Raw genomic sequence first — 20,823 nt, forward strand, 5'->3', positions numbered from 1 at the left:
GCTTCCATGTCCTGGCTATTGTAAATAGAGCTGCAATGAACATTTTAAGTTCTGTACATTTTTAAAAGACATAATGCTACTGAATACTTAATAGACTACAGCACAGTGTAGACATAACTTTTATATGCACTGGGAAACCTAAAAATTTGTGTGACTCGCTTTAGTGCAATATTTGCTTGATTGTCACGGTCTGGAACTGAACCTGCAATATCTCCAAGGTATAATTATATCTTATATTTTTAGGGTAAGGATTAAAATGGGCAATTTAATGCCAAGCATCCAGCACAGTACCTGGTACTTGTACACATTCAAAAAGTGCTGGCGATGATTCTGAAAGCTGTTCTGATGAGTCTCATTCCATGTGGTTGGTATTTGCATCACCCATCCTTCTGTTCTCTCTAAACAGTTAATACAGACAAAAGAACTGGAATTTATGGTTATTGCAGGAAATCAAACTGAGAGATGACTTAATCTAACCCTTTCAATTTGCAGGAGGGAACTGAAGCCCAGAGAGGTAGAGTGACTTTCCCAAGGTCACACAGCTAGTTAGAAGGTAGTATCTCTATTTTGACTTTTCTTAAGCAACACATTTCAGGGAATAGGGCTGGGTGGCATTTTTCCTTCCACGCCCCTTCACCAACTCTTCTAGAAATATATGAAAAATAAGAAAAGTACTTATACTTCAATATTATATCGAGAAGATGCGTAAATAAAAAGTGGCTATATAACACACCCATATTAAACACGAAGTGTGTGAGCCCACAAGTATTACAGGCAGGACTAAAAACCACTGGTCTCACCTGCTGCTTTCTTAGGAAGTGCCCAAAGGCTTCTAGAATCAGAGACACTTGCTCCTGGTCTCCTGGCTTTGCTCATCCCACGGCTGCAGTGTCACTTCTCAAGGGAGCTGATTCACTCTGCTCCTGTCTCTGGGGTCCCAGAGTGAGCCCCCCCCCATTGCAGAAAGTGAGGGCAGAGCCAGTTCCAGCTTGTTCAACAAACAATAATCGAACTCTCTGTACATGGAGCAGTGAGAAACGAAGGGGAGGATCCAGAGATGGTCAAGATAGAGCATCTGATCACAGAGGTGTTCATGACATTGACTTCCTTCCCCAAGATTGGGGTCCTCACCTCTCTCTTTCTCAGTAGCATCCAGCTGAAAGGAGGTCCCTGATTCTTAGGCTGTGCTGAGTTTGTTCTCTCCTCCCTAATATTATTTTCTTCCCCTGGGAGGAAGATGATGTACGTTAATAAGACTCAGAGGCTCTTTTTCTTTCCTCCCTGGATTTACACCACTGCCAGTATCGGTGCAGCTTCTGTCACCCACACATTTCCTCCTTAAAGGGCCGGCCTCCTCTTCCCGCAGGGAATGCTCTCATTAAAAGGAGGGGTCGCTGCCCCACAGAACTGTGGCCTCTCTCAGGGCCAGAGCAGGTGGGGCCCCAGGGGGCAATGCCACTGGCAGCACAGGGCCAGGCCTGGCAGCCCCACCCTAGTAATGAGGGCCCGGGCCTGGAGCTGGTCCTTTGAAGATGTATCCTGAAGCTCTCGCCCGGTGATCAATGATGGGAGCCCAGAGTCCTGCCTTAGCCAAATGACAAGCTTGGCCTCTTTCATGAGGAAAGGAACTCCTTATTGGAAACCAAATGACAAATGAATTAGCAGCTTCCTCTGGGACTGATGATCTTCTAGCATAAGCCCCCTGACTCCAAGGGTATAAAAAGGCCCGAGCAGAATGGCGCTGGCAGACACTGGCAATTCAGGTAGCTGCAGCCTCTCCCACACGACGTCTAACTGCTCCCCAGCCTCCATCAAGAGCTGCCCCCAGTCCTCCTCTGTCTGCCCCAGCAGCACGAGCTGCCGGCTGGAGCTGTGCCTGGGTTACGTCTGCCAGCCCGGGATGTGCGTGCCCTCTGTCTGCGTGCCCACCCCCTACCTGCCAGCCACCTGCCTCTCCAAGGCCCACCTAGCCAGCTCCTGCCAGCCCAGCAGCTGCCGCCCAACCAGCAGAATCTCCAGCTCCATGGGTTCCTACAGCCCGTACTTTGAGGGCTCCTTCAATGGCAACGAGAAGGAGACCATGCAGCTCCTGAACAACCACCTGGCCAGCTACCTGGAGAGGGTGCAGCGGCTGGAACGAGACAACGCACAGCTGGAGAGCCGCATCCGAGACACCTCCCAGTCTCAAGCGCCTGCCTTGGGTCCTGACTACCAGTCTTATTTCAAGACCATAGAGGAGCTCCAGCGGAAGGTGAGGGCAAGCGGTAAACAGACTCCTGGGAAGGCGACCCAAAGAGCTGGCCTTCCAGGTTTGAATCTCACTCATTTCTTAAGCTACATTCAGAGAAAAGAAACTTCCCTAGGGCGCAGGATTATCTCATAATTCGAGTGCTCAGCCAGAGCCCTTCACGTGGAAAGAGGCCTCGGATCTAGTCTCAGTTCTGTCATGGATTCATTGCGTGACTCTAGGAGGTCCCTTCCCTGGGCCTCAGTTTCCTCATCTGGAAAATGGGGATAATAAGGGTCCTTATGTCAAAAAGTTTCCATGGGTTAATACAGGTAAAGTGCTTAGCCCAGCGCTTGGTACGTGGTGAGTTTTCAGTAAACGTGAGTGCTTGTTGAGGACCCTTCTAACCGTCACGTCTAACAAAGTTTTTCCTCCCAAGTTGCTCATTGCATTCAGAATGGGGCATTCAGATTTATGAAGACCCAGGTGCCTGAAAAATAAACCTCACGTTTTCTGAGGACTAGCAGTTCACTGAATAGCCCTCAGAGTTCCAGAGGCTTCGGCAGGGATGGCTGCAGGACTACTGGTTCTCCTCACTTGGGTTCTTTTTCTCTCTTCTTGTCCTGGACCGACCCCCTCTGTGTGCTGTGGCCCCCAGGTTCTGTACACCAAGGCAGAGAACGCCAGGATGATCGTGAACGTCGACAATGCCAAGCTGGCTGCCGACGACTTCAGGACCAAGTGAGTTTGGCCAGGGGATGGAGGAGCCCTGTCTCCTGGCACATGCTTGGGGGCAGCTTTCTGTTAGTTTCATAGACAGTTGGAAAAGCGCCAGTGGCTCAAGATCTTCTCTGGGGTTGGCACTCAGTTTCACCCCTCAGTCGCTGACCCTGTCCTGGCACAGGTACGAGATGGAGCTGGCCATGCGGCAGCTGGTGGAGGCTGACACCAGTAGCCTGCGCAGGGTGCTGGACGAGCTGACCCTGTGCAAGGCCGACCTGGAGACGCAGGTGGAGTCCCTGAAGGAGGAGCTGATGTGTCTCAAGTAGAACCACGAGGAGGTGAGGCCTGAAGTCCAACTGAGGTGGTCCTGGGGAGCCCAGTGGGAAGAACGTGCGATTTGGGGTTGGGGAGTCATGGGTTGAAATTCCCAGGCCGGCCACAGATTGTATATGTAACTTTGCCCAATTTATTTAACCTTTCCGTAACCTTTCCTTTATGTTCTCATCTGTAAAATGGGGCTAACTCTATCAACAAGGCTGCTGTGAGAATTCAATGAAGTCACAGGTCTTAAACACCTGTCCTTTGGTTGGTGCTTGGAAATGCTAACAACCTTCCGTTCTGCATTTCCTGGAGTGGTGTGACTGCCAAGTGCTTGTGGTGACTTGTTTTTCTCATGAGAGCTGCATACCAGGGGTAGAGTGGCCCACTAGGGCTGGAGGGGGTTGTTTTCCAGAACCAACATGGAATGGCCCGTCTGTCTCTGCTAGGCTGGACTGCGGGGGGTGGCCCCCATCTCTTCTAAGGGAGAGGTGAACTGCAGTGGTTTTCTTCTTTTTTTCTCTCCCCATCCTTGTTCCCCTTCCTCTCTTCTGTTTGCATATAATACACTTAATCCAAAAGCCACGGGTCGACCCTCTGCTTTCTGATTTTTCTCATCTCCTGTAGGTCCTTGGAGGGGAACCCCTCCACCCTGGGCACCTGTATGCTGTACAGCCCACCTGAGCTCTGGTGTTTTTTACCTCCTTCCCTGGGTTGACACTCAACCTCTCAACTTGGGATTTGAAAGCACAAGTGCCTCTGAATCCTGGCTGGGTTTCCTTAGGCTGAAGTGTAAAGTAACAATGTTACCACATACTCAATGAATGCCCCAAGGCACCTGACTCACCCCATCTAAATCAGAGAACTGGGAACTGCCCCTGGAGGCCACTAATGAGGAGTTATCGCTTGGTACCGGCAGCCTCAGCAACAGCTTTCTCTTCTTGGCAGCCAAGCCTGGGAGGCGCCTGCTCTAACTTGGGCCTTGAACCAAGTAAAGCCAGGCCCCTGCTGCTCTCCTTCCCCGATGAACGCAGGCTGGGAGGGTGGCCGGGGACACAGGGCACAGTTGTCCCATTTTAGTCCAAATGGACCAGACAAGCCCTGATGTTGCTCCTGGCTTCTGCCAAAGCTATAGGAAGCCTCTCCCATCACAGGGGGCTCCGGGTGGAGCCGAAAGGCCCTCGGGATGCTGCAGAGTGGCTGCAGTCCTCACAGGGCCCCTCTAAGGCAGAGATCTTTAGCATCCTTTGCTCCATCTTTTCACATCTCCTTGGGGAGGTGATCTAGGATCTCACGACTTCACACTTGCCTGGTGTTCTTGTGTCTTTTCAGGAAGTCGATGCCCTCCGATGCCAGCTTGGGGACCGCCTTAACGTTGAAGTGGACGCCGCAACCCCCGTGGACCTGAACAGGGTTCCGGAAGAGATGTGGTGTCAGTATGGGGCCCTGGTGGAGAACAATCACAGGGACGTGGAGGGATGGTTCACCCTGGCAGGCGGGCCTCTCGCAGGGGGCTGGCCTCCCCAGGATCCCTGAGAGGCACTCCCAGCCTTCTCCTGTCTCCCCCATTGCAGATGGAAGAACTTAACCGGCAGGTAGCCACGAGCTCTGAGCAGCTTCAGAGCTACCAGTCAGACATCAGTGATCTGAGACGAACGGTCAACACGCTGGAGATCGAGCTGCAGGCCCAACACAGCCTGGTGAATGTGCCTGTGGGCACCTCTCCCCCAGCTCTGGATCTCAGGCAGCACTGAATATAGGTGCAGGCATCCAGGAAGGAGGAGGGGGAAGAGGAAGAGGGGGGAGGAGGGGGACGGCGAGGGGGAAGAGGATGCAGCAGGGGGAGGAGGTCCAGATTTAGCCACCACCATTGCTTGCCCAGCTGACCTCTCCTGCGGGGAGGTTTCTCCCAGGACCCAGCTCAGAGATAAAAGGGCCATGTTTCAAATCTGATGTGGGTTAGGTGACCCCTGTCAAACACTCTCCCCAAGAAGGCTTGTTCTCTGCTTAGCCTGCCCTTCTAAACCCATGCTTCTCAACCCCACCTGTGCAGATTAAAAAAATCTCCATGCCCAGGTTCTTCCCCAGATGAATTATATCAGAGTCTCTGGAGGTGGGGCCTGGGCACGGGTGTCTTTTAGCGTCTCCCACATGACTAAAGTGCAGCCAGGGTTCTGGTATCATGTTATAAGTCATAATTCTAGTTATTACTTTAAAATGTATATCTCAGAAATAACTAAATTTCCTTGTCAATTGCATTATTATGAACTTTCATCAACCGTGGATGTGGTCTAGGAAATAAACAATGGGGAGGGTCTGAATTTGGGCAGTGGAGGCATCTGCCCCCAGCCGTGGTACAGGCAGAATTGGCAGGGCTTGGTGGCTGCCTGGATGCAGGATACTTCTGTGCCTTGGATACCTGGTGGGCTGATGATTGTAGGTAGACATTCAGCCTTGCTTCTCTGCCATTTAGAATCTTGTCCTCCAGGGCAAGGGTTGCAAAGTCAAATATTTTTCAAGAACTAGGCCATGAACATACGTGAGTGACGTGGGTCACTGAGGGACAGTGGAGAACCAGGGAGCTATGGCTTGTCCAATGAAGGTGGTGCTGCCCCCTCAGGGCCATTTCTACCGCATAAGATGAAGATTCAGTACTGCTGGATCTTCTCATTATTCAAGGGAAGCTGGGAAGCTGGATTTCTTTTAAATGTTTAGGTTCTTTTAAAACAAATGTTTTAAGTTCTCCTGATTTTTAAACTTTTTCAACAAATTAAAAAAAATACAGGGCTTCCCTGGTGGCGCAGTGGTTGAGAATCTGCCTGCCGATGCAGGGGACACGGGTTCGAGCCCTGGTCTGGGAAGATTCCACATGCCACGGAGCAACTGGGCCCGTGAGCCACAACTACTGAGCCTGCGCGTCTGGAGCCTGTGCTCCACAACAAGAGAGGCCGCGATAGTGAGAGGCCCGTGCACCGCGATGAAGAGTGGCCCCCGCTTGCCGTAACTAGAGAAAGCCCTCGCACAGAAACGAAGACCCAGCACAGCCAAAAATAAATTAAAAAAAAAAAAATACAGTACTGGCCAAATGAAACACATTTCAGGTGGGATGTGGTCCTCAGGCTGCCTGGCCAGTCTCTGGGCTGTTTGGCCTCCATCCAACGTTCAGTGTATTGTTGCTGGGTTTGAGCTCACACCTGTCAGTCTCGGAGATCATCCTTTCTCCTTTTGTATTCCTTCTATATCAATTGAAGAATTCATCTCATTCAACACATTCTTGGTAAGTGCCAGCTGTAGGCCGGGTATGCAGGGTGGGCATACATACTGCTGATCTCACTGCCTAGTGGGGAGACAGACCGTAGTAGAGTAGTGACAAATCACTCTGGAAGGAGGTACATGGTCCCATAGGGGGATCTGACACAGAGATCAGGGGAGGCTTCGGGGAGGCTTCAGGGAGGATGTGACGAGTTGAAGAAAGCTGCTCTTGTTCTAGCACAAGTAGGAGCCACTAGGGTTTCGGGCAGAGGAGGGGCATGATTTGTGTTTGTAGAAGATCACTCTGGCCAAGAAGCTGAGGATATTTAGGAGGGGCAAGAGTGGGGTTGGGGAGCCCAGATAGGAAGCCGTTGGGGTCACACAGGTGAAGACGATGAGGTTAGGATGGGGGGGAAACTGAGTGGAGAAGGCGGGCAGTGGGTGCGATTGAGAGGCACCGGGGGCGGGGTGGGGGACGAATTGACGACACTTGTTGCTGAGCTGGACTTCGTTCTAATCCTTCCCACGTGCCTTTCTTCTGCAGGTTGCCATGTAACCCATGCTCCACTCCCTCCCTTCCCCCTCGTGCTCCCTCCCCCAGTGTGCCCCACACGTCTGCGTTCCTTGCGTGCCCTGCCCCCTCCCGGCCGCCCCTGAAGTCCCTCAGCGCTGCTGGATTCTGGAGGGATGCGAGCTGGTGGCTGGTGCCTCCTCAGGCCGAGCCTGACCACGGTTCAGTGGCCACAAAGAGAGCAGGGCCAGTTCCAGCGGGCAAGGAATGCCACTAGCAGTGCCAGGAGATGGCGTGTCCGGAACGCGCTCTGATACTGCAAGGGGCGCCCTAGCCTCTGTCTCTTAGAAAAGACCGCTGTCATTTCCATAGGTTAATGGCTCTCTTGGCTGATGTTTCGGATTGCGGATGCTGACTCAGAGCACGTGTTCTTAGTTAACTGGCAAATAAAGACGCAGACGTAGAGAATGGACTTGAGGACCCGGGGAGGGGGAAGGGTAAGCTGGGACGAAGTGAGAGAGTGGCATGGACATATATACACTACCAAATGTAAAACATAGCTAGTGGGAAGCAGCCGCATAGCACAGGGAGATCAGCTCGGTGCTTTGTGACCATCTAGAAGGGTGGGATAGGGAGGGTGGGAGGGAGATGCAAGAGGGAGGAGATATGGGGATATATGTATATGTATAGCTGATTCACTTTGTTATACAGCAGAAACTAACACACCATTGTAAAGCAATTATACTCCAATAAAGATGTTAAAAAAAAAAAAAGCCTCATCCAGTGGCCCTGCACACCCGTCTTTCCTTGTCACTTATGCTGCTATATCCACCAGCCAGTTCTGCTCAGTTGGGCTCAAGAGGAGTGTGGCCAAATTCTATATTTATTTTTATGCCCCTTCTGCTTCCATAGAGACTTGAGAGGCATTTACTAAAAAGGCCTGCATGCCATAAACCAGTTAAAACAAGGCCACTGGTCCAGAGCCAAGTAATAAAAGAATAAAGAGAGGAGGGATCTGATGATGCCAGAAACCTAGGCCAGACTACTGTTAATTGAGAATAATACTGTGATAACTCCACCCCTAAACCTCATTACACCTGGTACAATGGGATCATTCATTCATTCATTCAAAAAATCTTTATGCAGTTCCATATTAGGGGTTGTTAACCCAAAGCAGTAGTCCTCCAGACACCTTGTTAATGCCCATTTAATCCTTGCAACAATCTATTGAAAAGGTGCCATTATTTTCTTCTCTTTACAAATGAGGAAACTGAGGCCCAGAGAGGCTAAGAAACTTGCCCAAGGTCACACAGCTAGTAAGTGGTGGACCAGGACTCAAATATGGGCCTGCAGTTCCCAGAGATGCTCAAGCAATTCATATTCTGTGTCCTCACTATTTTTAAACACAGCTGGGTGCAGGAGGTAACCAAAAAATGCAAGCAATTGCCACTGTCCAGATACTTCTAATTAGGGAGGGAGCTTACCTGTGTAAGGCCACACTCCTTCCACAATAAGAGCCAATAATATAATAATAATAACTATTACTACCACTTATTGAACACTTATAAGGCACCTGGTACCGTGTTGAACACCTTAACATAAATTAATTTATGCAGTTTTCATGAACACCCTGTAAGGTAGGCATCAGACATGGTGTCCATTTTAGAGATGGGAAACTGAGGCTCAGAGAGTGGTTTAGTCAGTTGTCCAAGGTTATAGACAAGAACAGTATTTGAACGTTGGTCTAGCCGGCTGCACTGCAGCCTTATTCTAGCCACTCTGCTACATCCCCAAATTCCTACCTAGAAAGAGTACACACTGACAAAGATTGGGAGAGGTACTAGCTTGAGGGAGAACAGAAGAACTTCATGTAACTGGCGGCATTTGAGATGGGCCTGGAAGGTTGAATAGGATGTCTACAGAACAAAGGACAGGAATAAGTACATGAGGTCTGCAGGAAAGCAGCAATCAGGCCCAGGAGGACTTGAATGGCCCTGCTGACTGGAGCAGTGGGCGTTTGGAAAAGACTGGTGGGAATAAAGTTCAGATGGTAGGAAGCCGTCAGCCAGCAGGGGCCCTCGGGTACCCCTTGAAGAGCCTGGACCCCATCCTGAAGGCAGTGGGAGGGCTGCAGCAGGATTTGAGCCCAAGGATGACATAACTGGAGTGATATTTTCAAAAGTTCCACAAAGGAGTCTAAACCGGATGGCTGAGAGGCAGGGAGAATGCTGATGAATAGCGTGTGGAAGAAGCTAACAGGGTCTCAACTAAGGCAATTACAGTGGGAATGGAAAAATCAGGGATTAATCTGAGCGACTCAGTGAAGGACTCGAGTAGGCGATAGATGGGCCATGACAGATAAAGAGGAGAGAGCTGGGACCAGGAATCTTGAATACCTTTCTGAACCTCACCCTCCAAAGACACAGTTCTTCCTTAATGGGCTGAAGTGATGTTTCTATTAAGGATCTGCCCCCTCTACTTGCCAAGAAGTGATGAGAAATGGATTGGATCCTGAAGCTGCCTGGGGCTTTCCTGACATGATCCTGCATGCATGCCTGGCAGATAGGGTTGTGAGCCTGGCAGGAGACTCAAACACACTGCTTAGCCAGCTGTGGTTACAGGTTGGAGTTGGGGGTAAAACTTCAATGAGCTGGAGTGTCAAGGGAGAGGGGTTTCTGGCTCACCAGCTGCTCCAATAACTGAGTGCAAACCAGCCTCCCTCCTTACTTTCAATCCCTGTGCAAAATTCATCTAGAATGTACTCAGCTTGATAAATATAATAGACTGAACAGAACCAGATCTTTGGTTCTAGAATCCTGGGCCTTTTCTGTCCAGTATGGTAGCTGCTACCTACATGTGGCTATTTAATTTTTAATGAAATAAAATGGAAAAATTTAGTTCCTCAGTTGTACTAGCCACATTTCAAGTGCTCAATACCTACCTGTGGCTGGTGGTACCATACGGTGCAGAAAATAGGTTATTTCTATTATTGTAGAAAGTTCTACTGGCTGGCACTGTCCTCGACTGTCAGAATCACAAGGAGCCTTTCAGATGAGCTGGTCCAGCGTCTCTCATTTATAGACCAGGAGTCTAAGGCCCAGGGGGTTGGAAAGATGTGCTCACAGACACACAACCGACAGGTGGAAATTGGAGCCAAGTGTTTCACTGCCAAGCCTAGCGGGTGTCTCTGAGCACTTTATGCTTTCTCCATGCACCAAGGTTTATTATTATTTCAGGTTAAGTATTTTCCCCTTTCCCCTGCTTTCACATCTCTAAGAATAGAGACACTTTTTTCTGAGATGCTGAAACTCTTTCCCAGGAATATAGTTCCCCTTTCAAAAAGAACTAGCAACCACCAAACTCAGAATCTCCTCGTACTCCAAGCATTTGAGTCAGTAGGAGCCCAGACCTCAGGCTGTGGCCAAAACTGCAGCAGAAATAATCACACAGGAAGTCACAGACCAGGAGTTCAGGCCCCTGGACACTTTGGGGACCTCTGTAGGTTCCCTGTCCCCCATCACATATTGTCCAATCCAACCTGGTCCCTGTTTCCACACCCGTGTGTCACTCCGACTTACCAAGACCTGAGTGACCACCCAAATGCCTGTTCAAGGTTTTTACTATGAAACCAAGCCCTGCAGCCCAGGGCCAGGAGTGCCACCCCCTGTTGGACACAGATGGCCACCGTCTTCCATGTTTGGATGGTCCTTCCAAGTTAGAGACGTCACAAGCTATCCTCCTGCCCAGCCCATCTCTCTTATTTGATGGATGAGGAAGCCCTGGGCATAGACTTTGGGAAGTATTTTTGCCCACCAGCACCAGGACCTCCTGGAGACTGGACCCAGTGCTATACATGTAGGGATTCTCAGAGGAACTCTATCCTCATATCAAAGCATTTGGATTTAAGTAACTCAGGTTTATAGGAAAACCTAGCTTGGGCCACGGCAAAGTAAGGAAACCTCGGGCATAATTGATGTTTGGGAGAAACTCCCACAGGTAGCAGGATCCTCCCCGAGGGGGGATTGGGAAAGAAGACACCTGCATTTCAAAGATGCAACTTTCCCTGAGGCCATTAAAGAAACTGGGCCTCACATCTGCCACTCACTGCCCGAGAGCAAGGCCTCCTTCTGGGGTGGAAGTGGGGACCCACAGGCAGAGCAGCCTGGGAAGAGGGTGACGCTTCCAGAGAGAAGAGGCCAGGAGTTGGACACAGTGACCCAGAGGCCAGGCAGTTTGTGGAATGAATTGCACTGAATGGTACCCTCCCTACTTTGTTGGGGAAACTTTTACCATACGATCAAAACAGGGTATGTCAGGTGACGACTGGGAAAATGATTCACAATAAAACAATTCTCTTTTTGGGTTTTGTAAATTTTAACCTATGAATGCAATGATCTCAATTTGGCTAAACAGAAAGTTCCTAAGATCATTTGATATATATCTTCTCAAGCAATTTGTCGAGATAAGTTTACTTCCAAATAGTCCTTTCCTTTAGCCATCCATAAGTAACCAGACACACCAACCAGCATCTTGCCGGAATGGAAACAATCAGTGGCTTTGGCTTTAAAAAACCTGGGCTAGAATTCCAATTCTACTACTAATGTGCTGTGTGATTTTGGCAGATAGCCTAATCTCTGTGCATCTCCGTCTCCTTCTCCCACGTGGAAATGGGGATAAGTCTATCTCCTTCACAGAGTCATTGGGATAGAATGCATGTGAAAATGCCTTTCATGATGCCTGGCATATTGTAAGCGCTTGGTAAATGTTGGTTAAAGAAAATCTGCTTTGCTTTTATATATAGAATGGATAAACAACAGGTCCTACTGTATAGCACAAAGAACTATATTCAGTATCCTATGATAAATCATAATGGAAAAGAATATAAAAAAGAATGTATATATATGTATAACTGAATCACTGCTGTACAGCAGAAATTAACACAACATTGTAAATCAACTATACTTCAATAAAAAAATACTGATTAAAAAAAAGAAAATCTGCTTTGGCAACAAGCCCCCTTTGTCTTCTGATTTTCCCCTAAGACTATGGTAGCTGAGTCACTTTTATGAGCCATTTGGACACCAAGTTTCAGAAATAACAGGAGCAGCAATAAAAGCACGCCAACACCGTCACTTGTGCAGCTTAGCTTTGCTCCAAGGTTAATTAGCATCTGGATGCACTTCCAGTCTTGGTCTAAATGCCTTGGTAAAATGGAAGGTCCAGTGACCGGTTCTGGAGTCCACCTGGGGGATGCCCTCCCTCCACCCCAGCCCTCTGACTCCAGAGCTGACTTTAGGTCTCCCCACGTGCTCTAGGAGCCAAGTTTTAGGCCTCATTCATTGTGCTGTGTAGAGCAGGGGTTGGCAGACTACAGCTCACAGGTCAAATCCAGCTGCTGCCTGTTTTGGTAAAGAAAATTCAACCAGAACACGGCTACACCCAGTTGCTTCTATATTGTCTGGGTCTGCTCTGTGCCCCAAGGGCAGAGCCGAGCTGTTGCAGGGCAGAGGCTGTACGGCCTGCAAAGCCTAAAATAGTGACCATCTGGCCCTTTAACAGAAAAGGTGTGTTGCAGAGGAGAACGAACACACTGGAGTTAGGAGCTCTGGGTCCTACCTGGACCTGGTAGCTGGCTTGCTTTGCACCCCTCTCACCTCCACCTTAGCGCCACTTCATTCTATTGCCCAGTCTCTCTGGGTGCTCCTGCCCATGCTCAGTGACCCCCTCCCTCTTTGAGAGAGGACTGCTGCATCTTAGAGGCCATGCAGACACCAGATGGTCACGCAGGGAGCAGAGATGACTTCTTGACAGGGTATCTTTAAAGCAGTAACGCGACACATCCCTGTTAGCAAGAGAGAGCAGTGACAAGGAGTCCAAAGGCAGCTACTCCTCTCTTTTAGAAGGAGGGGAGCTACTTATGGACCCTGAGTAATTGACTGATGGTTGTTCTGATGGCCGTGGATCTGAGGATGTCGTGGGGGAAACTTGTGTATTGCACCTGCCCCTGCAGCGGGTGGATGAAAGGTCTGGACAAGGAAGCGCTCTCACTCTGGGGCGCTTGGCCCTGAGGACCATGGCTTCTAGTGCAGCAGGAACCCCAGCTCTTCAAGCTCTGTGAAGAACTGTTTGAAGCCTCCTCGCTGCAGGGAAGCTGTGGTCGGTGGCCGCCTTGGGAAGGCTACGCTCCATGGAGACCCCAGCCTCCAGCACCGCACTGGGGCCCACCTGAGAGAGAGTAGCCAACCTAGTAGGCATCTTCCCAGAGCCTGTGGTTTATGGCCAGTCCAGCCTGGCCCTTCCAGTGGTCATCCAGTGGTCGGTGGGGACCCTCCTGTCACTGCACATGAGAGTGAGGTGAGAAGCAAGGGACTCACCTGCAGCTGAAGCGTACCTTACAAATGGCTCGCCTCTGGGGGGAGGGCGCCCCCATGGCTCTGCAGATTCTCATGACTTTGACCTGCGTTTTGATTTTCAAGTTTTCTTAGTGGGGCCACTTTCTTTCTGCAGCACGTGGGAAACTGCATCTCTCTCTTTTGGGTCCTGGCCAATAAATGAAATGAATAAACTAGTAAATGAGGTTGCATATTTAGTGAATCTACTGTTGTCAGGTTATTTCACTGAATTACAGTGGGCCCTGGTCTAGTGTTTTGTTAACTACACCTGTGACTCACTGATGGTCTGTGAAGTCATTTTAGTGGGTTTTAATCAGCCCGAGATACACACACACACACACACACACACACACACACACACACACAGAGAGAGAGAGAGAGAGAGAGAGAGAGATTGAAATGAAACAATAGAAATTAGAAAAGACAAGCATTTTTATGGGAAACTTGGGTCTCTGTGTATATGTACTTGTGTCTTGGGTTGCAAAATGTACAATGTAATTCTTCCTTGGGTTGTACTCAAGAATTCGAGCCCCTGGTCTGTTCCAGAGCTTGCCTTTTCAGATGGGGAACCAGGGACCTGAGAGAGCTCGATGACTTGTTTTGGGTCACCTAGCCAGTGAGTGGTCGTGCTGAGAGCAGAGCCTGAATAGAGATGCACCCTGTTTAGTGAGAACAAAGCCCTAATCCTGCCATGTCAAGCCCTTGCAGGAGACTCTCCTGTGGGGGAAGAAGCGGCCAAATGATTCGGTCCTGTCTGTCTGGGGGACTGTCACCAAGCATCACAGTCAGGACTTGGGAAACTTCTCTCAGCCTAGTGCTGGTTGAGGGTGGATAAAGGACCCCAGATTCGCTGCTGGGGGGTGGGTGGTCGAGACGAGACTCAGGTCCACGTTGAGGACTAACGAAGGGCATCTATGGATCCTGAGTCTAGCTAAGCTTGCTCCCAGCCAGCTTGTCCTAATCATGTGGTTCTACCAGGAAAACAACCTTGAGTGAGACCTCCTCCTTCTAGCTCGCATTTCCCTCTGCGGGCGGGACACCATACCCAGCCCCCATGCTCCCAGGAGCTCCGTCCCAGACACAAGACTTCTGGGTGTCTAGAAAGTGTCTCTTCGCTTTCTGCAAATGACCTTTCTCTACAGGTGAGGACGTGTTAGGTGGGCCCCCATGTACCACAGGGGTGTAGATCTACACTCACAGACTCACTCCCACATCGGATTCAACACTCTAATCCCGGGGGTGAGAGGGTCGGTTCCTCACAGGGTCCCGGTGTCCGTGCTCCCATCCCGGGCTCTTTCTCCCCAACCTCTGACCGTGTGAGGAAGACCTTGTAAACATGACTAATTCCTCAATGAAGGGTGTGGATAGTGATACTAAGTGGGGCAAATAAACACTATACGAAGATAAGTGAATTATGAGGAAACGTCTGGTTTTCAGAATTTTTTAGATTTCAAAATTACACGTAAGCTCTTTGTAGCTTTGTACTGTTTTATGAAAAGTAGTTTTATTAGCAACTGAATCCTACTTTCTGGGATGTGGTTCCTCCCCAATAACTCCCAGGGCAGATTTTATAATCCTCATTTCCCACAAGAGAAAAGGAAAACTCTGTGGCTTAAAAAACTTAGTAAAGCCAGAACCTGCACTTCTGTTTTACTCCAAAGTGCTGGTTTTCATTATACCACATTTCGCATGGTCTCTTTTCTTGTTCTTCCAAGTCACTGCTTCTCAATCTCGGCTGCACATTGGAACTACCTGGAGAGCTTTAAAAAAATACTGGTGTCTGGATCCCACGTCCAGGGATTCTGATGTCATTGGTTTGGGTGTGGCCTGGGCATCAGAATTTCTAGAAAAAAGTTCCCTAGAAAACTTCTAGGGAAAAAAGTTCCCTAGAAGATCCTCCTGTGCAGTCAAGATTAGAAGTTGTTCTTGATGGGGATTCAAGGGGGAAGCATTTTGCTCTAGATGTTTCTAATTACTGCATTCAGAACTGTTCCTTTCCTTAGAGCAGTGGTTATCAGATTTGAGCGTCCATCAGAATCTCCTGGAGGGCTTTTGAAATGCAGATTTCTTGGCTCCAACCCCAGATCCAAGAGTCGAGCAAATGCCATGAGGCCACCGTGTGTTTGGACTGTCAGAGCCACTTCTTCACTATCGAGGAGTTGCAGTAGAAAGTGAGGTTTGCGATGCTCCCGATCGGAGGCTGGCAAACAACAGTCCCTAGGCCAAATTCAGCCTCCTGCTTGACTTTGTAAATAAAATTGTATTGGTACACAGCCATGCTCACTCACTGATGTATTGTCTGTGACTGCTTTTGTGCTACAATGGCAGAGTCGAGTAGTCATGACAGAGATTCATGGTCTGCAAAGCCTGAAAGATTTACTATCTGGCCCTGTACAGAAAAAGATGACTGACCCTGCACTAAATGTTCAGGGTCTGGATTGGCAGTGGAATCAGCCACAGATAAAATGATTTTTAATTGAAGTATAGTTGACTTACAGTGTTGTGTTAATTTCTGCTGAACAGCAAAGTGATTCAGTTATACATATGTATACAAATTCTTTTTCCTATTCTTTTCCATTATGGTTTATCCCAGGATATTGAATACAGTTCCCTGTGCTATACAGTAGGACCATGTTTTGTTTATCCAGTCTATACATAATAGTTTGTATCTGCTAACCCCAAACTTGTGGGAAGAGAATCTCTTGTGTGAAGGTGGAGGTGAATGTGAAAAGGATGAGATGGAGGATTTGATTCTCCAGGATTCTGAGTTTATGCTTTCTGAGTGTCAGTGCTTACAATTCCTAAATTGTAGTTGCAAAAAACAGTGCAACCTAAGTTCTGGTGCAGTAAAAGGGGTCAGGGAAGTATGTTCTAATGTCCTTTATGAGCCAGTGTACATCCATTCAGTAATATTGGTCTCTTACGTATATCTGCTGTCCCCTTTGGTTATAATGCAATGCTTCTTAAGAGACTTCATCTTAGTTTTGGAGACAGAAAGACAAAGAATATCAGAATAAGGGCCATGACTCCAATAAAGATGTTAAAAAAAAAAAAAAAAGACTAAGAGCCATGGAGCTATGGCTAGATTCAGAGAAGATCTTTGAAGAGGTTGACCAACCAGTGAAAGGGACTTATTAAGAATGGATCCTACCTTACCTGAAACTGTAATAACCAGCCCATTGTTCTGTGGCTTAGATTCCATATCTTATTTATACCAGGTTAAGCATCATATCTGGCAAAATAAAATTAAGTCTTTGCTATATGTTCAGTTTGCTACTACCTTCCATCTCTTGCTTCTTTTGGCTCTATACCTTCGCCTTTTGCCATGCATCCTCTTGCATGTGCCCCTCCTGTACCACACCAGCATAGCTCACATGTTTGGGAGTTTGTGTTGTCCAAGGGGATGTTGTAGTTTGAACCCAGCCAATGGTGCTTCCTTTGACTGAGGCCATAGATGGCTCTGGCAACAAGCAAATCGCTGAGTGTACTTTCTTTTCCCAGATCCTGTGCATCAAATCTGAGAACAACAAGCTGGTCATGCAAATAGACAAGGCCAAGCTGACTGCTGATGACTTCAGGACCAAGTGAGTTGGGGTACCGCACTTGGGGGAGGGCCCAGACGTCTACCTGGACTTCTCTCTGGTGAGGCACTTGGTATCGGAGATGTAATCGACCAAGATCCCAAACCAACAGTTACAGCAGGAGTAAACAGAGGGCATTAAGCCCAAGGTCTTGAGAAAACACCCCTGGCCACCTGCAGTTGTTTAACTTTTATAATTTACAACGTGATTTGGAATGCATCCTCCACTTGATTCTATGTAAGAAGAACCGGGTGAAGTGGGCAGGGCAGTGATGGCATCTCCTTCGTGAGGACGCAGAGGCTCAGAGCCCTGATGGGACTTGCCAGAAGTTGCAGGGCTGTCGAGTGGTAGAACCAGAACTTGGCCCCGCATTTCCTACCCCGAGGTCATTTCATACGAAACTCCGCTGCCTTGGTAAAGGATGTGTTTCCACACTGGAGCTCGACCAATTTGTGAGCACTAGTAATTCATGACAGAAATCACGGTCCACAGCCTACAGTGGAGGCATGTGAAGGTCAAAGGGTTTATACTCCCTAGAGGGTCCAACGTAGGAGCAGGAAAGGACATTATATTTTATTGTCTCTTTTCTGGGCACTGTGGACGCCTCGCTCCTCCAGAGCTAAGGAAGCCGTTTCCTCTCTCCCATTCTGCCAGTTAGGCTTCTAATCTGGGAGAGAATCCAGGGTGCATCTCAGTTGGGGGCGTGGAAGAGGACGGTTTGCAGTGAGCACACCTGGCTGCTCTGTAGCCTCCCCTTTGGCCATCTGCCCATGAGCGCAGCGTTGACCACGGTCCATCCTGGTATCCTCAGTACCGGCCACTCTGCCTGGTTGCCTTAGGTGCTTAGTACTGAATGAGTTGGAATCACCCTGCTGTTTCTGTGCGCGCACGACACAGGAAACGTCAACTCACAACTGGAGCGCAGAGGGCAGGCCAGCAAGTCATGCTGTAGGTTGTGTCCTGGGGCCCCTCTGCTCTCTAACCCCGACTCCTGCGCCTGCCCTGGTGAAGGCGCCAGACGGAGCACTCGCTCTGCCAGCTGGGGAGGGGCCCGACGTCTGTGGGCTGCGCAGGGCGCCGGACGACCTCACACTCGCCAAGGCCGACCTGGAGTCCCTGAAGGAGGAACTGCTCTGCCTCAGGAAGAACCACGAGTAGGTGCGGGGCCCTTGGTGTGACACGTGGAGACGTCCTGGGGGTGACCTCAGGCTCCTTTGGAGGACGCAGTGAGGCTCTTCCTCCTGCTCGGGGTGGAAGCTCGTGCCTCGTTGTTAAGCCTTGAAGGCGAGCTCTGGCTTTCCGTGGGGCCTCGCCCACTGAAAGGCTCTGGAAGCTGCTATGCTGACGCAGGCAGCACCGCATCCTCAGAGGAGGGCAGGGAAATCGCTGGAGGGGATGGGAAGTGGGAGGTGAGGCTTTGAGTAGAGGGCAGTGGGGGCCCCATGAATGGGACATCTTCCTATGTCCACAGGAAGTCCACGCTCTGAAGTGTCAGCTGGGGGACCACCTCCGGACTGAGCTGGACGTGGTGCCCGCTGTGGACCTGGGCAGGGTGCTGGAGGAGGTGCGGTGCCAGTACGAGGCCCTGGAGGTAGAGCTGCAGGCTCAGCTCACGCTGGTGAGTTCCTTTGTGGGCGTGGAACACTCAGCTGGGCTCCCGCCTCCCATGGGCAATTCTCAGGTTCAGTACATGCCTCCCTTAGATACAGACCAGGGACCCAGCTTTAACCTGACTTCCTCACCTTTGCAAGAACATTCATGCGGTGAGGGAGGTTCTGCCAATGTCTCCTAAGGTCTACGAGGAAGAGTCACAGCGCGTTGCTAGTGGTCACAGCTGAGGACTGGAGTTTTCTTGGGGCCTGGCAATGGCTTGGGGTGGCATAGTCTTCCTGAAGAGGCTGAGGAAAGGGTCGATGACTCTTAACCTCTTTCCCTCTTTCTTTGGTCTGCAGAACTCGCTGTGTGAATCCGAGGCCCGCTTCGGCACTGAGCTGGCCCAGATGCAGAGCCTCATCGCAATGTGGAGGAGCAGCTGCCCGAGATCCGGGCTGACCTGGAGCAACAGAGCCAGGAGTACCAGACGCGACTGGACGTCAAGGCCTGGCTGGAGGGTGAGATCGCCACATGTCGGAACCTTCTGGAGATTGAGGACCGTAAGTATGGAGCCTGATGTTGTTTGTGTCAATATCATGTGTAAAAGCAGAGACTTCTTATTAGGAATGACCCAAAAGGAGGGGTGGCATTGCAGACCCCACCTCTGGGGACAAACTTCCTACCCAGTAAGCCTGGTGGGCTGCCTGGACGTAGAGGAGGGTGTGCAGGGCCTCTGCAGCTCGTGCCGTCCATATTGTGGCCCATGTTATGCTCCCAGGTGCTAGTCACTCCCACAGGGGCTAAAATACGGAGGGCTCTGTGCATTTAGGTTTTGCTAAATTCCCTCTGGAATATTCCAGGAGCTTCACTCTCAGCATTTAAAAATATTGCATGGGACGGTGGTACCTATTCTCTCATTTTAGTTCCTCAATAACGCTGTGGCAAAGGTAGGACAGATAGTACACCCCTGTGAGCAATAAGGAACAGGATCAGGGGCTGTGTTTAAATTAAGAGAGTGGCCGGCCTCGGCCTGCTCCTGCTCCGCCAGCCTTTCTGCCTTTCCGCCGTGTTCCTTTCCATGTGGGAGAGGACAGCGGCTTTGCACACAGGCGCTCTGAGCGCTGGCCGCAGCCTCACTGTGAACTCCGGGCAAGTCACTCCCCTCTCTAGGCCTAGAGGGACCTCTACTGTCTAAGCCCCCTTTTCTCTTCCAATTCTAAAGTGCCTATTTATTTTGGATTTTCATGCACTTCTCATGCCAATATTTAAGCACCTTTTTTTCTTCTGCAGGCTCCCCTGCGACATGTGCGCGACCCTAGCCTCCAGCACCTGTGCGGCCCCTGCACCCTCTGCTCTCCCTGCCTTTTCGGGCCTTCTCGGGCCTCCTGTGGGCCTTGTTCATCGCCTTGATGCTGAATGACTCCTCAGCCAGAGATGCCAGAAAATGGGAAATGTCTGTAGCCCCTTGGCTGCATCCCCCAGTCCTGCCATTGGAGGTCTTTCTTCCCCAGCCAGCCTGGGGGACACTGAAGCCGGGCAGTGTTTCTCTGTTGATGGGCTTTCCAGCCCAGCAGCTCAGCCCCGGCCCCTGGATTTGTGCTTCCTCTCTTCAGGATGTCCTGACTGTTCCATTTTCTCTCTTCTGCTGCCTCCTGATCTCTCTGAGATGGGGCGGGTAACCTCGCTTTTATTTTGCTAATAAACTTTACTTCTGCAGCATAAGGAGTCCTGTGCCCGCTGGTCTGTTTCTCCATCCCATGCTGAGAGTGATGTAACCATTCCTGTAGAAGCAGGGGTTGTGGCTCACTCACCAGAGTGGTTCTGGAAGATGGCAAAGCCAGTGAGGACCGTGGTTAAAAGTGGAACTGCAGCAAAATGGCACAGATGAGGGACACCCAGCTCTTGACCTGACCAAGCCTGTTTAGAGCCAGATTCACAGAGCCTTTAAAATACAGACTCGTTCAGAGTAAATAAAATCCCCCTTTAATCTGGATGAAGCCATCTGGTCTTTGTGCAAAGGAGAAACTCAGGTCAGAGGGTCTGCCTGGCCCCCCTAGAATACTCTACTTAATGTAAGCTTTTGTGATCACGTGCCCATTATGAGCAAGGCACCGTGTTGGGGCTTTATAGACACGGTGACACAGGGTCCCACAAAAACCCTGCAAAGAGGGAGCGGCTGTTACTATTTTCAGCTGGTGGCTGAATCAAGGCTTGAACCCCAGTTTC

The 20,823-nt window shown here is 49.9% G+C and overlaps 1 protein-coding gene across 1 annotated transcript; it reads left to right on the forward strand.

The window, feature by feature from the left end:
• The first annotated feature begins 1,735 nt into the window (after window positions 1-1,735).
• Window positions 1,736-20,007, forward strand: LOC133080830 (keratin, type I cuticular Ha2-like). The gene is given in 10 exon segments (XM_061176925.1): window positions 1,736-2,251; window positions 2,886-2,968; window positions 3,132-3,288; window positions 4,601-4,759; window positions 4,843-4,968; window positions 18,581-18,595; window positions 18,957-19,017; window positions 19,020-19,161; window positions 19,888-19,928; window positions 19,931-20,007. Coding segments are annotated over 10 exon segments (1,377 nt in total).
• The last annotated feature ends 816 nt before the right edge of the window (window positions 20,008-20,823 follow it).

Source organism: Eubalaena glacialis, chromosome 19, assembly GCF_028564815.1.
Source record: "Eubalaena glacialis isolate mEubGla1 chromosome 19, mEubGla1.1.hap2.+ XY, whole genome shotgun sequence".
Classification (NCBI taxonomy): domain Eukaryota; kingdom Metazoa; phylum Chordata; class Mammalia; order Artiodactyla; family Balaenidae; genus Eubalaena; species Eubalaena glacialis.